General features: G+C 39.0%; 4 protein-coding genes across 4 annotated transcripts; 1 reads left to right on the top strand and 3 right to left on the bottom strand.

The window, feature by feature from the left end:
• Positions 1 to 12,345: 12,345 nt before the first annotated feature.
• Positions 12,346 to 12,729, bottom strand: OCT59_022683 (uncharacterized protein; the record flags this gene model as incomplete). The annotated part of the gene is made up of 1 exon (XM_066144928.1): positions 12,346 to 12,729. The coding sequence occupies one exon, from the start codon at positions 12,727 to 12,729 to the stop codon at positions 12,346 to 12,348; it is 384 nt and encodes a 127-aa protein (XP_066006343.1).
• A 289-nt stretch (positions 12,730 to 13,018) lies between these two features.
• On the bottom strand, positions 13,019 to 13,306 carry OCT59_022682 (uncharacterized protein; the record flags this gene model as incomplete). The annotated part of the gene is made up of 1 exon (XM_066144927.1): positions 13,019 to 13,306. One exon carries the CDS (start codon positions 13,304 to 13,306, stop codon positions 13,019 to 13,021), a length of 288 nt encoding a protein of 95 aa, XP_066006342.1.
• A 93-nt stretch (positions 13,307 to 13,399) lies between these two features.
• Positions 13,400 to 15,254, bottom strand: OCT59_022681 (uncharacterized protein; the record flags this gene model as incomplete). Its single annotated transcript, XM_066144926.1, has 2 exons — positions 13,400 to 13,849; positions 13,899 to 15,254. The coding sequence occupies 2 exons, from the start codon at positions 15,252 to 15,254 to the stop codon at positions 13,400 to 13,402; spliced, it is 1,806 nt and encodes a 601-aa protein (XP_066006341.1).
• Positions 15,255 to 18,236: 2,982 nt separating this feature from the next.
• Positions 18,237 to 20,936, top strand: OCT59_022680 (uncharacterized protein; the record flags this gene model as incomplete). The annotated part of the gene is made up of 8 exons (XM_025329032.2): positions 18,237 to 18,251; positions 18,333 to 18,422; positions 18,706 to 18,799; positions 18,995 to 19,125; positions 19,211 to 19,957; positions 20,021 to 20,393; positions 20,459 to 20,534; positions 20,603 to 20,936. 8 exons carry the CDS (start codon positions 18,237 to 18,239, stop codon positions 20,934 to 20,936), a joined length of 1,860 nt encoding a protein of 619 aa, XP_025164305.2.
• Between the last annotated feature and the right edge of the window lie 1,502 nt (positions 20,937 to 22,438).

Genomic DNA, 22,438 nt, shown 5'->3' with positions numbered 1-22,438 from the left:
ATCGCGTTCCGCTTTTAATATATCGCGTTCTTCGTATGTTTCTCTACAGCGATGAATTAATAAATTAAGAGCATGTTTAAGACGATAGTTTGCATTTTGTACATCTCGATTAACAACCATGCGATCACTGACAGTTAAAAAATCTGTTAGATCCTTAATTACCGCAACTAATGGTATATTATTCATATCACGCAAATCCCTAGGAGGCGGTCCAGTAGGCTCTGAAGGAGTATAAATTGCAATTGGTGTCGACATCATATTTAAACTAAATTAGAATAAAATTCAAATGGATCTTTATGTATACAATTTAGACGAGTACACGACTGACTCGAGACAGGGTAATGAGTTTGCCCCATCATGGCCTTTCCGTCTTGCCGTAGCAGGAAGTTCTGACTCGGGTAAGACAACTATGATTATTAATTTGTTAATGGGAGACAAGAAGGCAAAGGAGGATGGTGAAAGGTACATATTATGTGATGCGGTAATTCTAGTTGGCAGATACCTCAATGAACCGAAGTGGGCAGTCGTACGTGATTTTTTCAAAGAAGAAGAAATTCCGTTTACCACAGTATCCCATAGTGAGATTCCAAATGTTAAGGACTTCAACTCCACCTAGGCTACTGTGGTAATCTTCGAGGATTTGATAGATGCGCCTAAAAAAACCCAGGATCTCATCACTGGATTTTTTACACACGGGCGTCACAAAAATATCTCGTGTATCTATGTGGCCCAAAGATTCTTTACCATTCCCAAGGCTATTCGTGAAAATGTGAATTATATTTTCCTACATGGCGTCACGGAAGTTTGACCGATACTAAGAGGATCATCCGCCAGTATACAGAAGCACTGGAGTCACTAGCTCCAGTAATCGATGACCTTACTCTACAACGCGAATTTATAGTATTTGATCTTAGAAGATCCAAGAGCGATCCGTTATCTATTCGGGGTTGATGGGATACTAGTCTCGCGTTCGATCACCGATCAATCTCAGTTTGATCCTAGTTCGATCTCAGTTCAATCCCCGTTCGATCCGAGTTTGAACCCAGTTCGATCAAAGTTCAATCCGAGTTTGAACCCAGTTCGATCAAAGTTTAGTTCCTATGGCCAGAAAGCCGTAGCTGAAGCAAAAAAGTCCTCCCAGCTAATCGAGTTTGCTCAGGAATATCCATCGCCTAAAGAGAGAAAACACCTTCTCGTATCTGGTGTTATAGCTAAGAACGCAGATACCTGGATTAAGTACGTCTTTCGGGAAGCCTACGGACTATCTGGTAAGACCTTGGGATCAGACTTCCAAAACTTCTTAGCGAAAGTACGGGATAGGACCACGAAGACTGAAATTCCAAAACCTGAGACCGTAAAGGAGTTATTCTCCCGATATGAAGTCCTGAAGTCTAGTCACCCTTTGGATAATAAAAAATTAATAGAAGGCATCGGGGTCCTTTTACAGATCTTTTCTAAGGGTCATATGGACCGTCGAGCATTACGAGTAGGGATCAATAGTATTTTGTAAGAATCTGGCTGCTTTAGCAACCCATCTCGCGAAGTTCTTCCGCAGAAGCCCTAAGAATCATGGCACTTTTTTTACGTCCTTCGAAGTCAATCCGTAGCATCCTAGCTTTTAATCCAATAGCCTCCTAAGGCTCGAGAAGCAAAGTTCTTAGTCATCGGATTTCTTACATGATTTACATAGTTCTCATAGAATGTAGTAAAGGGTTCGTCAATACCATCCGGGTATGTATTCCGTAAGAACTGATATAAGGCAATTTCCCCACTGTCACATCCAATGGCTATAAGCTGTTCAAGAAGCCACTTCCTAGTATCCTCGTATGAATCTCCGTCCATAATTTTCATATCTAGTCTTTGTGTGAATAATTGCGTAAAATCCGCATTACTTGCCCGACGGATAATCTGGACCAACTTATCCCTGGCAAGTCCCAAGGCTTGTAAAGGTTCACTCTCGTCACCAATCTTCTTTATAATCTGTCTATACAACACGCTGGATAATCCTCTATATGCCGCTTTTGCAGAGAATACTCCACAGTTCTGACACTGGTTTATTATGATTGATGTTGACATGGCTATCTTTCTTTGATTATTCGCTCACTTAGTATCCTTCACAATCTTTTTTATATATTGTTATCTTTAAATACCTGTCATTTGTATAAAAAAAATAACTGGCATTAAGGGATCAACCGTTGGAAAGACCGGAAGACCGGAGGACCGGAGGACTGACCATTAGGAAGCGCAGTCGCTCATGGCTTGTCCGTTAAGTCACTGCTTACAGGCGCTGAGACATTCCCTACACAAGCTCAATATTAAGCTCTGCAAGTCTCGGGGCATGGTCCTCCAAAGTTCGTGGACGACCGGAAGGACCGGAGGAAGGTGTCCCGTTAGTCGTATTCTGCTGTAAGATAAAATCATCATATTCATCTTGGTCAGCTTGAATAGCGGCTCTGATTTGTTGTATATTATTGAAAGTTAACCGCTGGCCATCAAGATTTTCCTCATTATAGCGTGTTTCATTGATGATTTCCTCATAAGCTCCTCCTCTTCAGAATGAACAAGGTAGTAGTCCTCAACTACCTCATAGTCACTCTCAACCAGTCTATGATACGTTCTAGTACCGTGTTGAATATAGCGTCCTGTATCTGTATTTAAATATACAGGTTGTTCCTGGGGTGGAGGCGGTACGGTTTGTCTACGGACAAGCCTTCCATCGATATAATCATGGGATTCCATAACTATTCGATTAAAGGTATCTCCACCAACACGGATTGGACGTCCGGTTATAGGATTAGTTATATAAGGGTATGACATGTCTTTTTTCTGTACGTGTCTACATACCTAATTGTTATCTTCAATTTACAATAACCAAGTGACATCGTCATCAGTCCTTGTCAAGACAAATATGGCATAGTAGCCTTTATCTTTATTAAAATTATTTAACGAACTTACAAAAAAATAAAATAAAATTTTCAAAGTACAAAAAAGAAAAATAAAATTAACTAAAAACAAAACTATATAGTCTCCAAAACAGTAATAAAGCTATAAAATTAATTCAAAAAGGAAAAAAATCGCATAACACTAAAACTATCCCGATCCCCGCCTAGATATATTCCAACCTAAGAAGAAGCAACTATGCAAGCAAACCAACGAACAATGCGCCCATTATTAAAATCGACACACCACCCTGCTAAAGCTGTTAGTAAGTTGCACCGTTAGACGACCCATAAACCCCGAATAGTGATTAAACCAAGGCAAACCATATTTCATCGAGTTCTTTAAATAATCAACGTCGGAGTCACGTGCGGCGTCGGAAAGGGTCGGAGGAGGTAAAGTTGAGAGGAAAGGTAAGTACGTAGACTTTGGCAAATTTGAAGGCCGAGAAAGTTTAAGTTTTTGAGTGATGTTCATCGCATTTTCCCATTTAGATTTGTCATAGGAACGCGGTAGCCAAATTCGTTTTCTGATCTTTTGGATAAAGTGATTGTGGATGGCAGAGATAACCTTCATCGCAGAATTACGTGGAATAGAAAGTTCTTCAAAAATTTCAACAAAGGATTTCGGAAGGCAGCCACGGACAAGGCTATATGAAGTCCAATTTGAAGAAGAAAAGGACCAACAAGGAAGAGATTTAAATTTGTTAATAAGTAAAGAGGGATCTTTCTTAACGAGATCACCAGCTTCTTGAAGTTTGTTGATAAAATGATGTTGGTAGGAGAGGAGAATCTGTTCCATAGCGATTCGTCTACATTTGCACATAAAAAGGTGCATGAAATCTTCCTTGGAGTCGAGACATGAACGACATGATAAAATGTCGATATACAAGTCCGGGCGAATTCTTTTAAGATGTTCCAAAGTAGGCAAATCTTCCAAAAAGAGTTTGAATTTGAAGGTGCGATGAGAGGAAGCATGAGCTCGAGTAAAAGAGGCATCATGTTGAGGTTCAGAATTGAGCGAAAACCAGGTAAGATCCCAATCAATCACGAAATCTGAAGTAAAAGATAAATCAATGGTGAAATTAAAACGTGATAAACGCGTTAGTCTATGCATCCACAGCATTTGCGAATATTGCTTGAATAGGCGTCGTGGGTTGGATTCGCATAAAATATCATCATATTTTAATAAGAAATCGTGAGGAGATACTTGATCCAAATCAGAAAGAAGAACTGCTGAAGAGGAAGTATGCGCAGAATTGGCCAATGAGTCCGCGTAGTCATTGTAGAAATTACCAGAGTGACCTTTCACTTTAACAGCCGTGACAGATAAAGATTTAGAGAAAATGAGACGTTCAATAATAGCCCAAAGTTCAAAATTGGTGGTCTTGTAATAGAGCCTACTATTGGAATAAGAAAAGGTAGCACATAGACGAAGACCATCTATGGCAGATTGAGAGTCAGTATAAATAGTGACCGTTGAGAAGGGAGGAGTGACTGTAAGAGCAGCATGTATAGCGGCAATTTCAGCTCTTGTAGAGGAAGGCCAGTTATGAATAATTCCATGAGCGTAAGCAGCGATAGATTGGAAAAAACCAGCGCCATCGAGGACTTGAACCCAAGACCAACCCATAGAAACATCAGGAGTGCCAAGGTTAATTAAAGAACCATCAGTATAAAAACAATAATGGTTATTAGGAGGAGTCGCTAATGGTGAGGCAGCAAAAGCGAGAGAAGCAGCCGAGCCCAAAGAGGAAGAAAGAGAAGGAGTAGGGAGAGTAACCATCTCTACTTGTGAAAAATTAGGTTGAGTGTCCAAACGACCATAATATGATCTTACAGTTTCATCAAGGTCCGCCCAAGTGAAAGGAGAAGTAATAGTAGTGGTATCGTATGCTAATACGCTCCTGCGTTGTCGGGAGAATTAAAGATCTAAGAGGAGAAAGTTTTGGGATGATACATAAAGGAGTAACATCTGTAGGATTACTTTTAGTATAGGTAACCGGTATATGTTTAGAACAACCAGGACAAGGAGTGAGCGTGATAACATCATTAGGTCGAGTCACACAATCAGAAGTCCAATGGACAATCTTGCAAGAATATTGTTGTTTGCTGAGCTGTTTTCCAAATAAAGGGGAACCATCTTCGTCCAAAGACACGATCCATTTCATGGATTTTCTAGAGGAACCAAAGGCAGGAACCAAATCAACGCCTGAAGGAACGGCTTCGGAAGAGAATTGATCCAAGAGTAGAGAATTGGAATTTGGAACGGTGACATTTTGATGAATGTCATTGAACCACTTATGAGGGAGGACTCGATGACCTTTCCTACTTGATAAGCTGGAAAGATAAACATTCCAAGTGATCATATGGGTTCCTTGAGGCGTGATAAATTGAGATAGGTAATAGAGTTGCAGACTTCTTAGACGTCGGAAGTAAGAGATAAAAATCTTTGGGGTCATTATTTCAAATAAAGGCGTATGACCATCGGATACAATAAGGTTAGGCAAAGTTGAAAGTGGAGAACATGACAACTTGAAAGGAGTGGCAGTCAGGAGAGCAATAGTGCAAGCGATATAATCCTGCTTAAAAGCAAAAAGTTTAGACCATATAGTCCAATCTTTAACTAACAACGGAGAAATAGGAATCAAAAAAGAAAATTGAATTAAACGTAATCTATAGAAAAATAAATTTTTCATAAAAGAAGAAGAAGAATTAGCTAATAAAAATAAATTAGTTAAATGTGTTTGTGATTGGTGAAAAAATAAATTAATCAATCCCAAGCCTTGAGATAAAAACAAAATAGAATCTGGGAGTACACGTGAAAAATTGGCCTTATGTTTAACCATGGAACGAATACTACTGGTTGCCGAGGCACATTCAGATTCGGAGAGGTGAGTGACTTGCATGCGATATTCCAATTTTGGAATAAGGACGGTGTTGTGCAAATAGACTACTTGTTTAGCAGATAATTTGGCAGGACGAACGGTAGCAGCGAAAGAGTTGCATTCTCTAGCAACTTGCTTTTTAACAAAATCGCGAGAACCAGCGACATTGAACCAGACGCCCAGGAAGCGGAAAGAGCTATTCATGGAGATGGGCACAATAGAAATGGAAGGAACTTTGTTCAATCCAGATAAATGTAAGTCAAACACGACAGGAGAAGGTGAAGAAACTGAAGTGGAAGGCAACGAATTAGTAATTAAAACATATTTGTTGTGATTAGCGGAAGTATTATTAATTTGATAAAATTCTTCCGTAATAGAGAGCATCGATTCCATTCCGGATTTGGATGATGAAATTAAAGTGGAATCATCCATAAAGACCAAGTTATTGATACGTAATCCATCAGAATTTGTCATAGCCAAGGGATTAGATAATAAAGGAGCATGAAGCGTATACGGATCCATCATTTCATTCTTAAGAACAGTTAACAAAGGGTCTATATATATAACCCAAAGTAAGGGAGAGATAACTTCGCCTTGATCTATACCAATTCGAACACGGTATGAAGGAGTAGTTCCATGAGCAGTAAAAACGCGATTGGAGCGATTCATGAAAAGGGATAAAATAAATTTTGTAGCAGAAGCAGGAAGTTTAATGCGTTCAAGAAGCGAAACGCAACATCTTGAGATCAACCGAGTCGAAAGCCTTCGAAATATCTTGCGAAAGGATCTAAAGCGGCGATTTGTTGACATGAGCATCATGGATAATAGATTCAAGAACGACAATAGGGTCGCGACAAGAACCACCAGGCAGACCAGCGAAGTTTCCTCCTCTGAGCACTTCATTTGAAGCCAAAATGGAAGCGAGACGATTGTAAAAAAGTTTAACCAAAGATTTCCTAATTACTTCAAGTAAAGTAATAGGTCTTGTGTTCTTGAGTTGACATTTCCATTCGTGAGGTTTAGGGATAGGGAAAACCATAGCTTGACGCCATAAATCAGGAATATCTGCAGTACGAAGACATGATTGGACCAGGGATTAAGATCAAAGCGGAAGTGTTAGGGCCCAGATGCTTGCATCTCATAAGTGATCATAGAGGGACCAGGAGCTTTGTCATTAGGCATAGAGACCGTAGACAACCATTCGTCCAGAGTAGGAGGATCCAATAAAGAATTATAAATGGAGGAATCCACATCGTCCATAGGGCGATAAGCGGAAGACCATCTTTCCGGTAAAGCAGAAATGTTAATAGGAGGAGTCGATTTGATAGGTACGGAATTTTGGAAATGGTTGATAACAGCGTTATCAATATCATGCGGGTCCGTTAAAAGTTTTGGTTGTGTAGGGTGGTCGATAAAGACACGATCCAAAGTGATACGGCGTCGAGTTCTTGAAAGAGCAGAATTAATAAAGGAAGAAATATCAGTTTCAAAATTGTTGTCCCGATCGTCCAATTTGGCACGAATGGAAGAGTCTTGAAAGTCTTTTTCTTTGAGAAGAAGGAAACCATGGAGGGTATTGGAGATAGACTTTAAAGATTCCAATAAACATTTAAAATCGTCTTGCCTACATGTGGAGAAAGAAGTAGGTAAAATAGGGGGAGAAGGAATAACCTTCTTATAAAGATGAAGAATCTTTTGAAGTCGAATGAAATGGGCGGACCAAGTACGTTCATATCTATTATAATATGTGGAAGGATATTTTCGCAATAAACGTATCGAATGCAGAAGACGGCTGAGGAAACGATAATGTTGAGTTAAAGCTTCCAAATCCTTAGGCATCGTAGGTGTAAATTGGTTGCCAACCGTGACAGACGGAAGAGAGGCATTAGCAGCTTTCACGATACGGGAATGTAAATATTCACATTGTTGATTGATGTGCCATGTTGAAAAGGTGGAAGGAGAAACGTTGCATAAGGAGTCAGTACAAGTAGAAAAGGATTCCCATTGCTGAGTAGTGACGGAATCAAATTTAAAAATGCGACGAGTCTGTCGTTGAAGTTGTTTAGCACGAGCAACCTTGATAGACGCAACCAAGAGTGAATCATCAAAATACGTGATGATAGGATTGTGGTCCGAAGAGCAGGTGTCTTGGGCGTCAAAGATATAAGAAGTGAGAGCGAAGCCTTTTAGCATTGGGCGAATGACCGCATAATCTATACGAGTAACTTGGTCATCGCGGTGAAAGGTGCCTAAGGAGTCAGAAGCGTTAACAGGAATAGTTTCTTCATAGCCATGAGATAAAAGATGATGTAGCAAACGATATGATCGTTGCGAAGCGGTAGCAGGGCGATTAAAATAAATAGGGTAATAGGTATCTAGGTGCATATTAAAATCACCACAAATGGCATGATAAAAATTTTGTTGTTTAGTTTGCACCAAAAGTTGTAAAAGAAGATCAATAGTTTCTGATCGTAATTTAGAATCAGAAATAGGGGGAATATAGATCACAAAAATACGAAATTTAACGTTGCCGCTTTAAAATAAAGGTCAACAGATAAAATTCGTGAGGAATGTGAAACAAAATCTTGTACATGGGAAGCAAGGGATTTTTCAATGAAAAGGGAAACGCCACCAGTAGAATTGACCTGTTTGGTTTTATCTATATCAGATGAAAAGACAGTATAATTAGGGAGGCGTTTAGATAAGAAATGAATTTGTTTAGGGGTTAAATGGGTATCAACGATACCACCAAAGGTAATATGTTTAAGATTAAAAAAGTTTGAGATTTGTTCAAATTTAATTTGACTATTATGGCGAAGACCATTAACATTAAAAGATGAAATATTAAAGGAATTAGGGATAGGGGAAGAATTTGGGGTAGTAAATAAAGATTCATGTTCAGAAAAGATATAAGTATCTACGGGGTTGGGTGGGTTTCGAACAAATGTATCATAATTAAAATTGTCTGACATTAGAGCGCAATGATAATAAAGTACGGGGAAAAAAGGTGAGAAGTCAGTTATTGCGAAGGAGCTGAAGGCTCGATCGGAGGGAGAACCACCAAGAGAAGCAATGAAACCTTGAATGGAACCAGTGAGCGATTGTAAAGTATCTTTAATCGCTTTTTGATCTTGAATAACTGAGTTCAATTCGTCTTGCGGGGAAGGGTTAGAAGTAGAAGCGGGAGCGAGTGCGGGAGCCTTGTTGGAAATAGATTTAGGGGAAGAGGATTTCATAGAACCAGAAGATGATGAGGGAGCATTGGGATGTTGGATTAAAGTGCCAGTGATTTCGGGAGGATCTTCTTCCATTCGATCAGGTTCAGAATTAATGATAGGTACAGAGGGAGGACTAATGCCTAAATGAGCTTCTATAGCAGAAAGCCGTTGGTTGTTTAGTTCAAGAGAGAGGAAATGCGGGATTCCACACGAGCAACATCTTGTTGAAGGTTCTTTAGAACATTAAGAATGTTAAGAGCGGCCTCAAGGGCACTAGAAGAATTCGAATCAGAGAGCGGAGCACGAGCATTGGACGAAAAAGAAACAGATCTATCTTTGCCTTTTCGGGTAATCGAAGGTGTGCGTCCATGGGCAGGTGAACCAGAAGAGGGGGGTTTGTTATTATTATTGTTATTACCATTAGTATTAGAACTATTGGAATTGGAATTAGAACGGTGAGCGAGAAGCAGAACGATCCGAGATTTAGATCGAGAACGAGAACGTGAATTATTGCGCGGCGTTCTTTGTTGGACGGGCTTTTGGCCAATATTGAAACGTTCTTTAAGAGCAGCGCAGGGTCGCGTGTACGTGAGCGACCACGGCGTTGATTAAGCGGGCAAGAGGTAGGAGCGCAACCAAGTTTACCACAACGATGGCAAAGAGCTTTCGAATCGTTGGATGAAGCCCCACCGAAGAGTACGACCTTGAAAACCAATAGTTTGCTCCATAGCGGCATCCATTGTTTCCTGCGAGTTGAAGGTGACATAAGCCCAAGGTTTAGGTTTATAAGAATTCAGGGAAAGGGGAATGTTAATTGCTTTTGCTCCATGTTCTTTAACCAGGAGGAGCGAGATGAATATCTTTAGTATTAGCGGGAAGTCCAGAGAGAACAGCGGCGAACGCTCTACGAGCGGCTTTTTGATCTAAGGAGTAGTGGCACGGGGTAACACGCAAGCAGGTAGAAAAGCAGTAAACTGCCCGTTGAGTAGTGAAACGGGAAATGGCATCGGCATGATCATAGACAATGCGGGCTTGTTGCATGCGCACCTTTCCTCGAGTAAAGATGGATGGTAAGGAGGTTGCCAAACTTCTTGAAATAGGATTGGAGTTGCGGTTTAGTAATGAAGAACGGGATATCTGTTACTTGAATTGCACGGAGGTCTTCATCGGACCGGAGCTGTTTGGGATCGTACAGGTGGAATTGAAGGTCCGGAAAGTCGGAATGTGTGCTACCAACACGCAAGTCACGAGCTTCCGCAGTATGAAAATGTATGATAAGACGTTTAGCGTCCCCCGAGCCAAGTCATACGTGCACGACCGGTATATGATTCATACGTTTCTAAAAATAAGTTGTTAACGGCTTCTATAATTGCCTTATTGGTTTTAAGTTTCTCAAGAGTTTGGGGAGCGGAGTTGGGCGCAGCCGCAGCCAGGAAATCTTGACGATTAATGGTAATGGTAGGGGAGGGATCAACAGCCTGATCGGGCGACGTACCATCATTAACGTCCATATTAGGGGACGCGTTAGGGGATGGGTTATTTTCTTTGTTTCGAGGTGCATGAATAGACGCGTTAGGCTCCAGAAGACGCGTCTTGGCCAGGCGCAGTAGGCGCAGCAGAATTTTCGGGGTAGAAGCGAGGTATTTTCTTGGGCAGTGCTGCGGGAATTATTTTGTTGAGGAATAGCGGTCGAAGTTGAACCAACTAAACCACCGTCAGCCGGCGCGTCGGCAACGAAATCTTCATAGTCTTCATCCATGGAGTCTTTTGTAAGTATACGGGAACGTTTTTGGGAATTATTATCACTATCGGAACCAGAGTTATCAGAGAGTTGTTTTTTATTATTTTTCTTTTCTTGACGAGCAGCCTTATTACTGTTAGGGTTATAGCTGCCGCCACCTCTTCTAGCAAGGTTTCTAGACATGTTAGAAGGTATGAGTTGGGTAAAATATAAGAGTTGTTAGTACGAAGATATATAAATTTTCTTTCTGAAAATTTTTGGTCAATAGATCGACGGGAAGAGATCTATCAGTCCTTGTCAAAAAATGCGAGGATGCCTGATGATGAGGTTACATGGTCATCAGTCCTTGTCGCAAAACACGAGGATACCTGATGAATAAGTTATTGGATTATTGGCCTAAAAAGCATTCATGGAAAAACTATGGATTATATTACAGAAAATGTGAACGGAGTTCATGTCACGTGATACCCTGAACAAATGTGTAGAGTGTCACGTGATTTCATGCGGTACGTAGATCATTTCCTTTTTGGGCGATACCCGTTCCACAAAAAATCGATTTTGGTAAAAATGCGTTTGGAACCTTGTGTAACATAAATTTCCTTTTTCGGTAATTCGGGATTACGCGGTAATGCCGGCCGGATCTAAAAAATATGACTCTGCAGGGTAATTCCTACGAAAGTCAAGTACAAAATGCTTACTCCTGTTGAGTCCATTCATACCACTCCCAGTCCCCAAGGATCGCCTCCCCATCTTTGTTCACTTAATGCATACTCTATGGTTTCCCTCTCTTGGGGCCCACGACCATCCCATTCCTAAGCATTTTCTCCATAATATAAAGCCGATCCTCGGAGGCGGTCTATCCAGTTTTTATAGAAGTTGTTTACATCTTCAAACGTTATCCAGTCAATTTTCCTCTTTATATAATGCTTTCCGAGAGCTCGGATTTCACAGTACACATCCCCGATCGTAGTGGCATAATTTTTCCACCTCTTATAGCGCTCTCGACGAACTTCCGCCACCACACTCTATCTAGCGCGTTCTTGCCGAAACCTAGGGGTTTAGGCTAGATGGCGTTTTGCCGAAAAGCGAAATTCTGCCGAAACTATATTAAAGTTATATTAAAAAATGAGCGAAACTTTGGAGAAAGGCGAAACTGCCGAAACTTATTATAAATGCCGAAACTGCCGAAACTCTGCCGAAACTATAATAAATCTATAGTAAAATTTTGACGAAACTAATCGTAGGATTTTGAAGAGGTTTAGACAAGCAACCTTAACTCTATCTACCTTACTCGCTGCAATAAGGTCAGTATCCGGGATCTTTGCGACAATGCGTTCGACTATTTCTACTGGTAATCGGTCCAACATGATGTTATGTTACTTATACTATAGCTATCTTCAATTACTGTATGCCTATTACACATGGATAAAAAATATAGACTAAATTCGTACAGAATCGTAGGACCACAGGAGCCGCTTATGCAAGAAGTTCTGTTAAGGTTTTCTCAGCCTCGTTTTTAGTAATAACTCGCTTTGGGGGACCGGTTGATGAGTCTCGTCGCATTATAATACAATTCGAAGAGGGCGCCGAAGCTTATCTAGGAGAGCTTGTTTATTCTTGTATGATTCGCGGATTTTTGCTATTTTAGCAGTATATGCCGCATTATCTGGGAAGAGTTTTCTGGCCACGAACTTCACATATGATACAGGAGAATTTGCCGTTTGGATTCGCTTGATATACTTCACGTGGTCCTGGACGAGGTAACTGGTTTTGCTAAACCCAGATACTAATGCGATTACTATAGTATCTTTTAATGCGCGGATAATCTTGGGGACAGTTTCGTCAGAGACAACATTAGGCTGAATGCGCGATGCCTCGTAAATAACCTCCTCACTAGTGCTGTCAGTGCTGTTAACAATGCTTGCGAATTCGGTATATGTTGACATGATTCTTTGTACTTTGTAAAAAATATAAATCTTCAGTTACCTGTTCATTCGAATGAGAAAAAATAAATATGAACCTCGGGGTTTACACTTGGGATACTGCAAGACAGTAGAAGCGTCGCTCGGCCTTTTGCATCAATGGAGAGCCTGGTCTATATAACCAGGGGGATAGCGACTTTCTGGATTATCCTAGCCGCTTTATTGTTCCTTCTTTCTATATATCTCCTAAAGGACGTTACGGATCATTTCGGCATGATGAGTATAATAGTCGAAATTAAAATGCTTTGGGCAACTATATAAATGTAGTCGCACCGCTTGATCCGAAAGCGTCAGCTCCCCATCCGCGATCAATAAAAGATTTACAGTAGGTACAGTACCACCTATTTGGTAGTCGTGATACTATTCTCCTAATGTGCACAATATAAGCATATACAGCTTGACGAGACCTTGGATAAGGTAGCCGCCTATGAAAACCTATTCTACTACAAGTCTCATAATATTGCACAGCATTCTGAATGCGCTTAGCCCACGCGTGGAAACTTTCGTCGTCTTGTCTACCTAATCCGTCGGTGTTTTGCATTTGGGTATCTCGTAAGATTACATATCCCATAGGTTTATTCAATTATGCCATCACGATATGTCAGTAAAAAATATACATACCGGTCCCTAGCAATCATGTCCAGATAACCTTGTTCGCATTTTTCACATGGCAGTATCCCGCGGTTTCAAACTTGAAAGTCTTTAGAGTCGTATCTGCATTCTCTGAACAAGTGAAAAGCGCGGGGCTATCTGGCTGTTCTTCTAAAATAAATCCGTCTGTATGGATACGTCGTACTTTATCCTTGTATGGTTGAATTGCCTCAGATGTGATTTTGCGACCACGTGCTAATAAGAATGGGGCGATCCTGGGATACTCACCTTTGAAGGGATTACCCGGGTTTGTAAACTGGAATCGCCACTGGTCAGATCCTACTGGTATGATAGAGTCGAGTGTATGGCCCTCTGGAAATGTAAATGGGTCTGTTTGATCTGTGGTGAGTGTCTTGTAATTACGCTTCCTCTGGCATAATGCTCCCCATAATGTGTTGAGGACTCGCTTTGCCACGCGGCCAGCTATGCCACCCTGGTTTTTAATTTTGAAGAGGAAGTGTACGTACTCACCTGAATATTACAGTTCCAGGGATTCTCGCTTCTCTATCGTATATCAATGCATTTGGCTTCCCATCCTGTATTAACTGTATATTGAGACCAAGTTTTTTTGCTCGTTGTAAGTCGATGAATGTATAGATTCCCCTTTTATTCTGTCGGAAGAGAATATTATTCCCACTTATTTTGGCACGGAATAATCCATACAAGGCATAACCCCTGTGGTCGACAAAGTCATTAAGTGTCTGGAATTTACCCCGTCTGATTGGAAAGTTCGCGTTTGATTGTTGAATACTCGGGTATAAACTTGTTGCGTCATACTGTCTTCCATAGCCCTTCCACTCGTTATCTGCCCAGATTAATCCTCCCATCATTGCATCACTTAACCACTCCGCTTCTATCGGGTCAAGAGGATCATTGGCTGGAATTCCTACACTTAATCGTTCGAATAACCAGAGAGCCGTTCTTTTGTAAGACCAGTTATGGTATGATAAGTCGATTCCTAAACCGAACTTCTTTGTCTCCTGTAGAAAGGAATTCCGCTCCTCGTGGATTCTCTGATATGCTTCTTCAAGAGTTTCATATACTCCAGTCTTACGGTTTTTCTCGACGGGGATGAAAGAACTTTTGGAATTCTTAGTTTTTTGAAACTGCGCAATTGTGCAAGACTTAACTGTTTTGCCGTTGTATATTGTGACTACATTATTGGTCCCATCTTCATGGTATACAATGGGTAAATTACGCTTTTTATCTATTTTACTGGGGTGGAGTCTTCCAGGATTTAACGTGAGGGAGTAATGGCCTTCTGATAGGATGAGAGTCGCATGTCTATCGGACTTACTCTTAGAGATTCGGGTAATGTCCCCCACAATATTAATTGCGAGACTTCCTGCGAGTTGTTCAACCTTGTCCATGCATGAAACTGGGATGGGAGCATCGCGATTGAGACCTAATGCCTTTTTGATATACTCGGGCTTTTCGATTGACTTTGGCATTTTAGAGAATGTGCCGTAAATATTTTTTAGGCATTCATACAGGCAATCATTTAGCTCCCCATTGCATCCTCCTGCGGCCGGTGGACTATCTCTTGCATAAATTATGAATCGTTCAAAATAATCAGGGTCTGCGTCATCCGGTAGTTGTGCTTTATCATAATGGTCTAATAGTGAAAAGAGGCTGGCTGGTTGGTTTCCTGATGTCCATCCACCGGGTTTCCAGTTTTCATAGGGAAGTAGGATCTGGAACTTTCTATCTGGAAATCGCGTCTGGAGAGTCTGACCGAGTCTGGCGATAGCTCCTCTGGAAAAGCGAGCACCGGAATACTGAAGTTCCTTGATGTCAGGTCGTGTTGGTAAAGTGCGGGCAATTCTTGAGTATTGCATTTTTATGTATATGATTTGTCTTCAACTATAAATAATATCTTTCTATATATATACGAAAAAAAAAGAAATAATCTCAAATAGCGCTTACAATATGTCGTTGATAGCGCCCTCAGTATCCTCTTCGTCCCAGTCATCGATGATTCCATTGGCGGCCTCCCATTCACGTTCCATATCAGTTTTTGGACGTTCTCGTGGGATCTCTTGCGCTTTACCCTTATCTGCCCTCATAGTTTCATAACCAGAGGGGGTGGGAATAATCTCGGCATTACGATTCTCCTTGTATATTCTTATTAAATCTGCGAGTTCTTTACGGCTAGGTATTTTAGGTAAGTATCCATTATATTCAATCCAGTCCTTGAAGCGGTCTACTACCTCCATAAGGTAGTACTGGTACTCGTCCTCAATACGCGTTGTGGGACATTCCTCTATTTCAAACGCGAGTATTTCCCAGTCATATTCGTCTGACGCATCTTGGTACTTGGCCCATAATTCCTTACCTGTATTGTAGAGATCATTGAAGACCTGGTCCTTTAAATTTTTAACCCATGGTTTGCGATCCCATCGGTATCTTTCTTGCCAAGCCCAGTGCGCTCGAGTGCCTTCCTTTGGTTCAGGATCCCGGTCAACTTCTGGTTCTGTGTCGGGTTCAGGGATAAATTGCTTCTTCAGAAGCCTTCCGGTCTATTGCAGGCTTAGTGACAGATGCAGAAGATTCTGCGGGATACTCGGGTTGTTGTTCAGGAGCTGGGTTCACAGTTGTAAAATCTGAGTCAGATAGCAAGTCATCTAAAACGTCGTAGTTATCTGGCTCGGGGATAGGTTCTTCTTGGTCGGGTTCCTCGTCAGATAGATAACAATCTGAAAAGTTATCTATAGATTTATCGGTGTTTGACTCATTAGTATCTTCATCGGGATCTGGTTGTTCTTTTCTTAACTCTTGTGGACGTTCTTTTAAGTGGTCAGGCTTGGGTGGAAGCGGTGGAGGAGTCTTGCGAATTACAGGTGCAGGTTTTTCCTCAGCGGGTTCGGGTTTTTTCTCAGCGGGTTTTTCCTCAGGCGGGTTCGGGTTTTTTCTCAGTGGGTTTTTCTTCAGCGGGTCCGGGTTTTTTCTCAGCGGGTTTTTCCTCGGCGGGTTTCTCGGCAACTAACTCTACTCCCTCTACTGGTGCTTCCTGTACGTCTTGTACATCTTGGATTACTTTACTAAAATTCTCCACGATTTTTGCTTTATCTAGTATGTAATAGTTTATTCGGGTACCTGAGCGGCTTACACGCATTTTAGGGGCGAATTGTTTAATATCCATACCGAATTTATTGTCACTTAGTGTTTTGTTTTCACCCTTCTCACTGCACCAATTCTGGTAAGTGCTATAGAAATTTGTACACGGGATTTCAAGTGTGTCGCAATTGTCGGGCCACATCATTTCAAGGTAATATTGTATAAAACGCTGGGGATTCGGGATACTTGCTTCAATTAACTTCCGTTTCATTTGAGTATCAGGAATAGATCGGGGATTGAAGCCAGTTAAGTCTCGGCTAAGTAGATAGGACATGAAGGAACTGGCTGTATCCGGATTTTCTAATACTTTTACGAGAGAACCGAAGTATTCTCTATTGCCCTTATATTTGGCTGAGACGTTGAGAGCTACAAATCTTTCATCTCCCATTTCTATGCGGATTGGCATAGCATGATTACTGAGGATCATGTAGCCAGCAAAGTCATCAATAACCTTCACATCTATCCCCTTTTCCTCAATAGAGATGTAAGGCTCGGTGATTAAACTTTTGAGTCGGTTGTTTGCCCTGCCGTTATTGTACCTGACATATCGCATTCATTGAGGATGATAAGTTTTTGGCGTGAAGCAGCTAGCATTGAACCTTCCCATTACATCTTCAAGACGAGTAGTGGAGAGGAAATTTTCACGGCCGAGAATACGTTCTCCGATAAAATCGGTTAAGATATTCTTACCACATCTGGGGGGACTGCGCATGTTAATTGCTGTACCGGGTTTTTTGTCTGGATTTTGAATTAGAAATGCGAGCCAGTTGAGGATGTATATAGTTAATTGCTTGTCCTCTGCACACCATACCTCATGAACGTGTCGGATGATTGGATTAACTAGGTTTGGTTTGATGCGCTTAGCGGGTTGGGCCCTGAAACCTAGGAAGAGATTGAAGAATTCAGGATTATACTTTGGCGCATTTGGGGGATAAGGCATGAAGTTTACATCTGTATAACAGATCTTTGCGATTGATGCTTGGAGAAGAAGATCCTTTAATTTGGTGGATGTGGTCACGTCGCTGTCTTCTCCGGTATCTGACCGAATAATTATCTTGTGCTTAGTAGAAATCCCCTTAAGATCTGCGGCGAACTCGAAGTATATGCTTCCATTGTAAGCCTTCTTTTTTCTAATCCACATGCCAGATTTTGTGGTGATGAAAGCCACAGAAGTCAAGATTGCTGAATTGACGCTTTCTTTCATGTGTGTACCTACACATTTTTTAAGAAGGTTATCGTAGAAGAAACGGTTGTTGGGGTTAAAGATTGCTGGAACTTGAGCGGCCATTTTTTGTTCTATCAAATCGAGTACTAATTTATAGTTACCTAATCTTCAATTGCCGAATATATTTTTTCTGACGGGGGTAAGTGGTCATAGTTCGGGTGCCATAGTTCGGGTGCCATAGGTTCGGGGACTAGGGAATCATACTTGGAGGGTCTGGGGTGAGTATGTAAAGGGTAATACGTAGCGTGAATCGGGTTTTGGGGTCTGAGGGGCTGACTAAGGCTGCCACCCAGTATTATTATAAGATTTTTCGTACTATGGCAGATACTATGGCAGGAGATTCTGTTTGATTTCGGCTTTATTCACGTTTTTATTCCATTTTTAAGTAGTCTGCCATAGTTGCCATAGTTGTCATAGTAAGTTATATATAAGAAAAAATGTAGAAAAAAAAATAAGTGGAAAAATACCGTGGCAGACCATGGTACTGTGGCAGGTAAACCTGCCTCACGGAGGGGGGATGTAGGTACTGCGAGGCCGTGGCCAAGGTGGAGGAACGTAGTGACTACACTACCAGCCCGACGACAGAGGAATTGATGGAAAAATAAGAATTCTTTCAATTATTGCTGAAAATTTTACATATAAAAAACTCAAAGAAAAGCTTAAGGTAAAACCTTTTTACCATCAATTTCCAATTTCTTCTTCGTCACCAACCTTCAATTCTTTTTTGTCACAAATCTTCAATTTCTTCTTCGTCACCAACCTTCAATTCTTCTTCGTCACCAATCTCCAATTTCTTCTTCATCACCAATTCTTCTTTGTCACGTTACCAATCTCCAAATTTTCTTTGTCACCAATCTCCAATTTCTTCATCATCACCAATCACTAATTTTTCTTTGTCATCAATCCCAATTCTTCATCATTGATTTTCAATTCTTTATTTTCATCAGGTAGGAAATGATATAGTCAATTCTGCACGAAAACACACAAGACTATATGGTCCAGGAGTACCAACCTTAGTAAAAACAAAAAGAACTGTTAAACGTATGTCAGAAGTTAAAGAAAAACAATTTTTAATGTTTTTTCAAGATCGAAGTATAATTACACAAAGTTCTTACCGGGTTGATAAAAATGAATTACCAATATTATATATGCGTGATCAAAAAATTAAATTGTGGAAAAAATTTGAAGAAACTTTTCCTAATGGAATGAAAAAAACATCATTTATGGGTTGATTAGCAAACTGCAGTAATATTAAATATCGAGATGATATAGGTGGACTTTGTCTTACCTGTAATGATTATGGCTATATTCCATTTGAATCCTTAATAGCTATTGCACGCAATACATTTTTACAAAAGGATCAACTAGTAAGTAAAAAAATATTCTTTGATAAATATATTATTGTAATAAAATACATAATAATCGTAATTTACCTATTTATCACATCATTAGAATAGTGTATTACAAAAAATTGATGCTTTGAAACGTCATCTGCGTCGTGGTTATGAAAGAAAATTAGTGGTTAATGCTGATGGTACAACAAAACATGATTCTTGTATTTCTTATTGTTTGCCATATGCTTTTGGAAATTGTCTTGAAAATCATAACTCACGATGCTCAGAATGTGACCAATTTTTTGAATTTTTTGAATTCATGCATCTACATATAAAAGAAGATCAAATAGCTACTTTAGAAGAAACTAAAGAACACTTACAGTATTATTTGGCCCATTCAACACGAAAGATATATTTGAATTCTCAATTTAAAGCTACTTTGGCAAGTCTTGATGAGGATGGTGCATTATTTGTTGCTGATTACAAGATGAGAATTTTGCCAAGATCTGCTCGAGAAACAAAGGCAGAGTTTTTTGGTAAAAGAGGATGGACCCTTCATACGATCTTAATGTTTAGAAAAAAAGAAAATTGTGAGGAATTAGAGATAAGAGCTTATGATCGCTGGTCAACTGATACTAAGCAAGATGCTTGGTTTACCGCCTCTTCATTTGAAGCTGTTTTTGAAACAATAAAACATAAACCAAAATGGATCAGAATAATGTCAGACAATGGAGCACATTATCATTCATCAGAACTTATAGCTATAATTGCACATTGGAATGAATGGTACCAAATTGAAGTTCGTGATTGGCAGTTTCTTGAACCAGGCGAAGCTAAAACAACTATTGATTCCCATCATGCTGCAGTAAGTATTCTATTGCTTATTGCTGTATAATAAATTACACATTAAAATCATATTTACCTTTAGATTGCCCATTCAATTAGAAGATATGTTCGAATTGGATATGATGTTCGTGAAGGAAAAGATATAGTGGAGGCGGCTAAACATTTATCTGGTACATCATTGGCAAATTTAGAACCAGATCGAGATCAATTGGGATCAAATGTCAAAACGATAAAGGGCATTTCAAACTTGTTTTATTGGAAATGGCCAGTTTCTGGTGAAATGATAGGTTTATACATATGTGCACGATCACTCCCACATTTTGGACCATGGAACAATTTCCCTCCTTCTACAATTGCCAAACTTTGCACCAAACCAATTGTTCGTCCCCATCCAAAAATTTCTGAACAAACTGAACCTGAATCAGCTTGGACAATTCCAATTTCAACTCTGCCAAGTGATCAATTGTAAAAAATATTTTTTTTAGGTTCGTTAAAAGCCTTTGGCTAATGCATTCTATAGATACAGATACGGTTGATCCTATTGTACCAGAATTTATGGATAATAATAATGAAAATGATGAATTAGAAGTTGCAAGGTAAATAATGTGAAGCTTAAAACAAATATAATTCAAATTAATTTCTTACATGTTTTGTATTGAATTAGTTCTATTGACGTAAAATTTCAATTTCCTATGGGATGGGCGCTAAAAAGCAATCAAAAATTTGGAGGAAAAGGAAAAGGAAAAAGGATGAAAAAGAAAGTAAAGGAGTTGTTAAAAAGTTTTTTCTTGAATGGAAATCTCAACCAAAAAGATAAGATGTTAGCAAAGGATATGTATAATGAATTGATGAAATTTGTTGAATCCGGAGAATTAGAAGCTGAAGATGTCCCTAAGATAACAACAATACAAAATTGGATTTCAACTTATGCACGAACCTTCAAAGAACAAGCTACAGAAAACATGATAAAAGATATTCGTGATGAGAGTTCTTTATAATAAGCAGAAATGTAAATTGTATATTAGAACGAAATACAAGAAATTATACGCAAAAACTAATAAATAAAACTAAATAAAGGCTTTAAAACCAAATAAAAACCAAATACAATTCGGTTGTGGTTAAAATTATTCAAAAATATTTCACTCAATATTTGAATCGGCTGGAAATTTGCGGTCGGAATGTCGTGTTCCTCCATAGTAAAGTCGATGACGATGAACTTTAGCGATTTCAAACTTTGCAAGTGGCTTGGCTAGGATTGACACTATTTATTGCCGTATTCAAAATTTTCATTAAATATCACGTGAGAAGACGTCGATCTAACAAAAATCGGGTTTTAGCCATTTTCGGCAATGATTTGCGTAAACCGTTATTATTAAATTTCACCTATTGGGTACCGAACTGTCACTTAAATATAATTTAAGTATATTTTAAGTATTTAGGCAAAAATTAAATATATTAGAAATATATTTTAAGATAATTTTAAATACATTTTAAGTATATTATAAGTATTTCGCAATTTTTAAATTAAATATATTTTAAGTATATTTTAAATATATTTTAAAAAGTTTTTAATTATATTTTAAATATAAATACTTTTTATAGGAAAGAAACTTGCTCTGTATTTTTTGGATAATATGATAAATCTGAATTTTTTTTATTTTGTATTTTAGCTATTTTTTGATTATAAACAATAAAATTATTATAATAAAGCTAATACAATTAGTCATTAAGTTTAAATTCAAAAGTAAGTCATTGAACAGTAGAACTTTTTATAGCTTTAGAAAATAAATTTTTGCTCAGTTTTCTATAATCTTTTCCAGAAATTTGCTAATTATATACAGTATAAAGACTATTATTCTAATGAAAATTTACCTTTACTACTATATTAGAATGCATACATTCAATTTGATTCACCTACAGTTTCATTTTACTTTGCTAATAATACATGGTTTCACTTTATTTATGAAGACGCAATCAGGGTTCTTCCTCTTACTTTGTCAAAAGAATCATGTAACACTAGACAACAGCATTGTTTTAAATTAACTGGTTTACCTAGGAATACTAATACTAGAGATTTAATTGAATACCTCAAATCAATCAATACACATTCTTGCTTTCTTCCTAGAAATGCCAAGAACTACTGTACTTTCAATTATCTTTCAATTATACTTATATCAATTTTTTGACTGAAGATGATATGATTAAAGTGGCTCAAACTCATCACTTTTATAAAGGAAAACCCTTATATTGGATATCTCTTAATACCCAATGTTGTAATTTCTGTAGACATCCTAAACACTTGGCTAAAAGTTGTAACAATCATTTTCAACAAGTTAATCAAAATAAGCAATGCAAAAATATCTACAATCACTTTAAACCTGCTCAACACTGTGATAGCTGATAACAAAACAAACAAAAATCCTTTGCTGAAGTGGTCAAATAAAAAAATAATAATAATTATCCTGATAACAATAATGGGAATAATTCTTCTTCTAATCTC

Source organism: Rhizophagus irregularis, chromosome 31, assembly GCF_026210795.1.
Source record: "Rhizophagus irregularis chromosome 31, complete sequence".
In the NCBI taxonomy this organism is placed as follows: domain Eukaryota; kingdom Fungi; phylum Glomeromycota; class Glomeromycetes; order Glomerales; family Glomeraceae; genus Rhizophagus; species Rhizophagus irregularis.
Note: the sequence above shows the minus strand (reverse complement) of the source record. Positions and strands in the feature narration are given on the sequence as shown.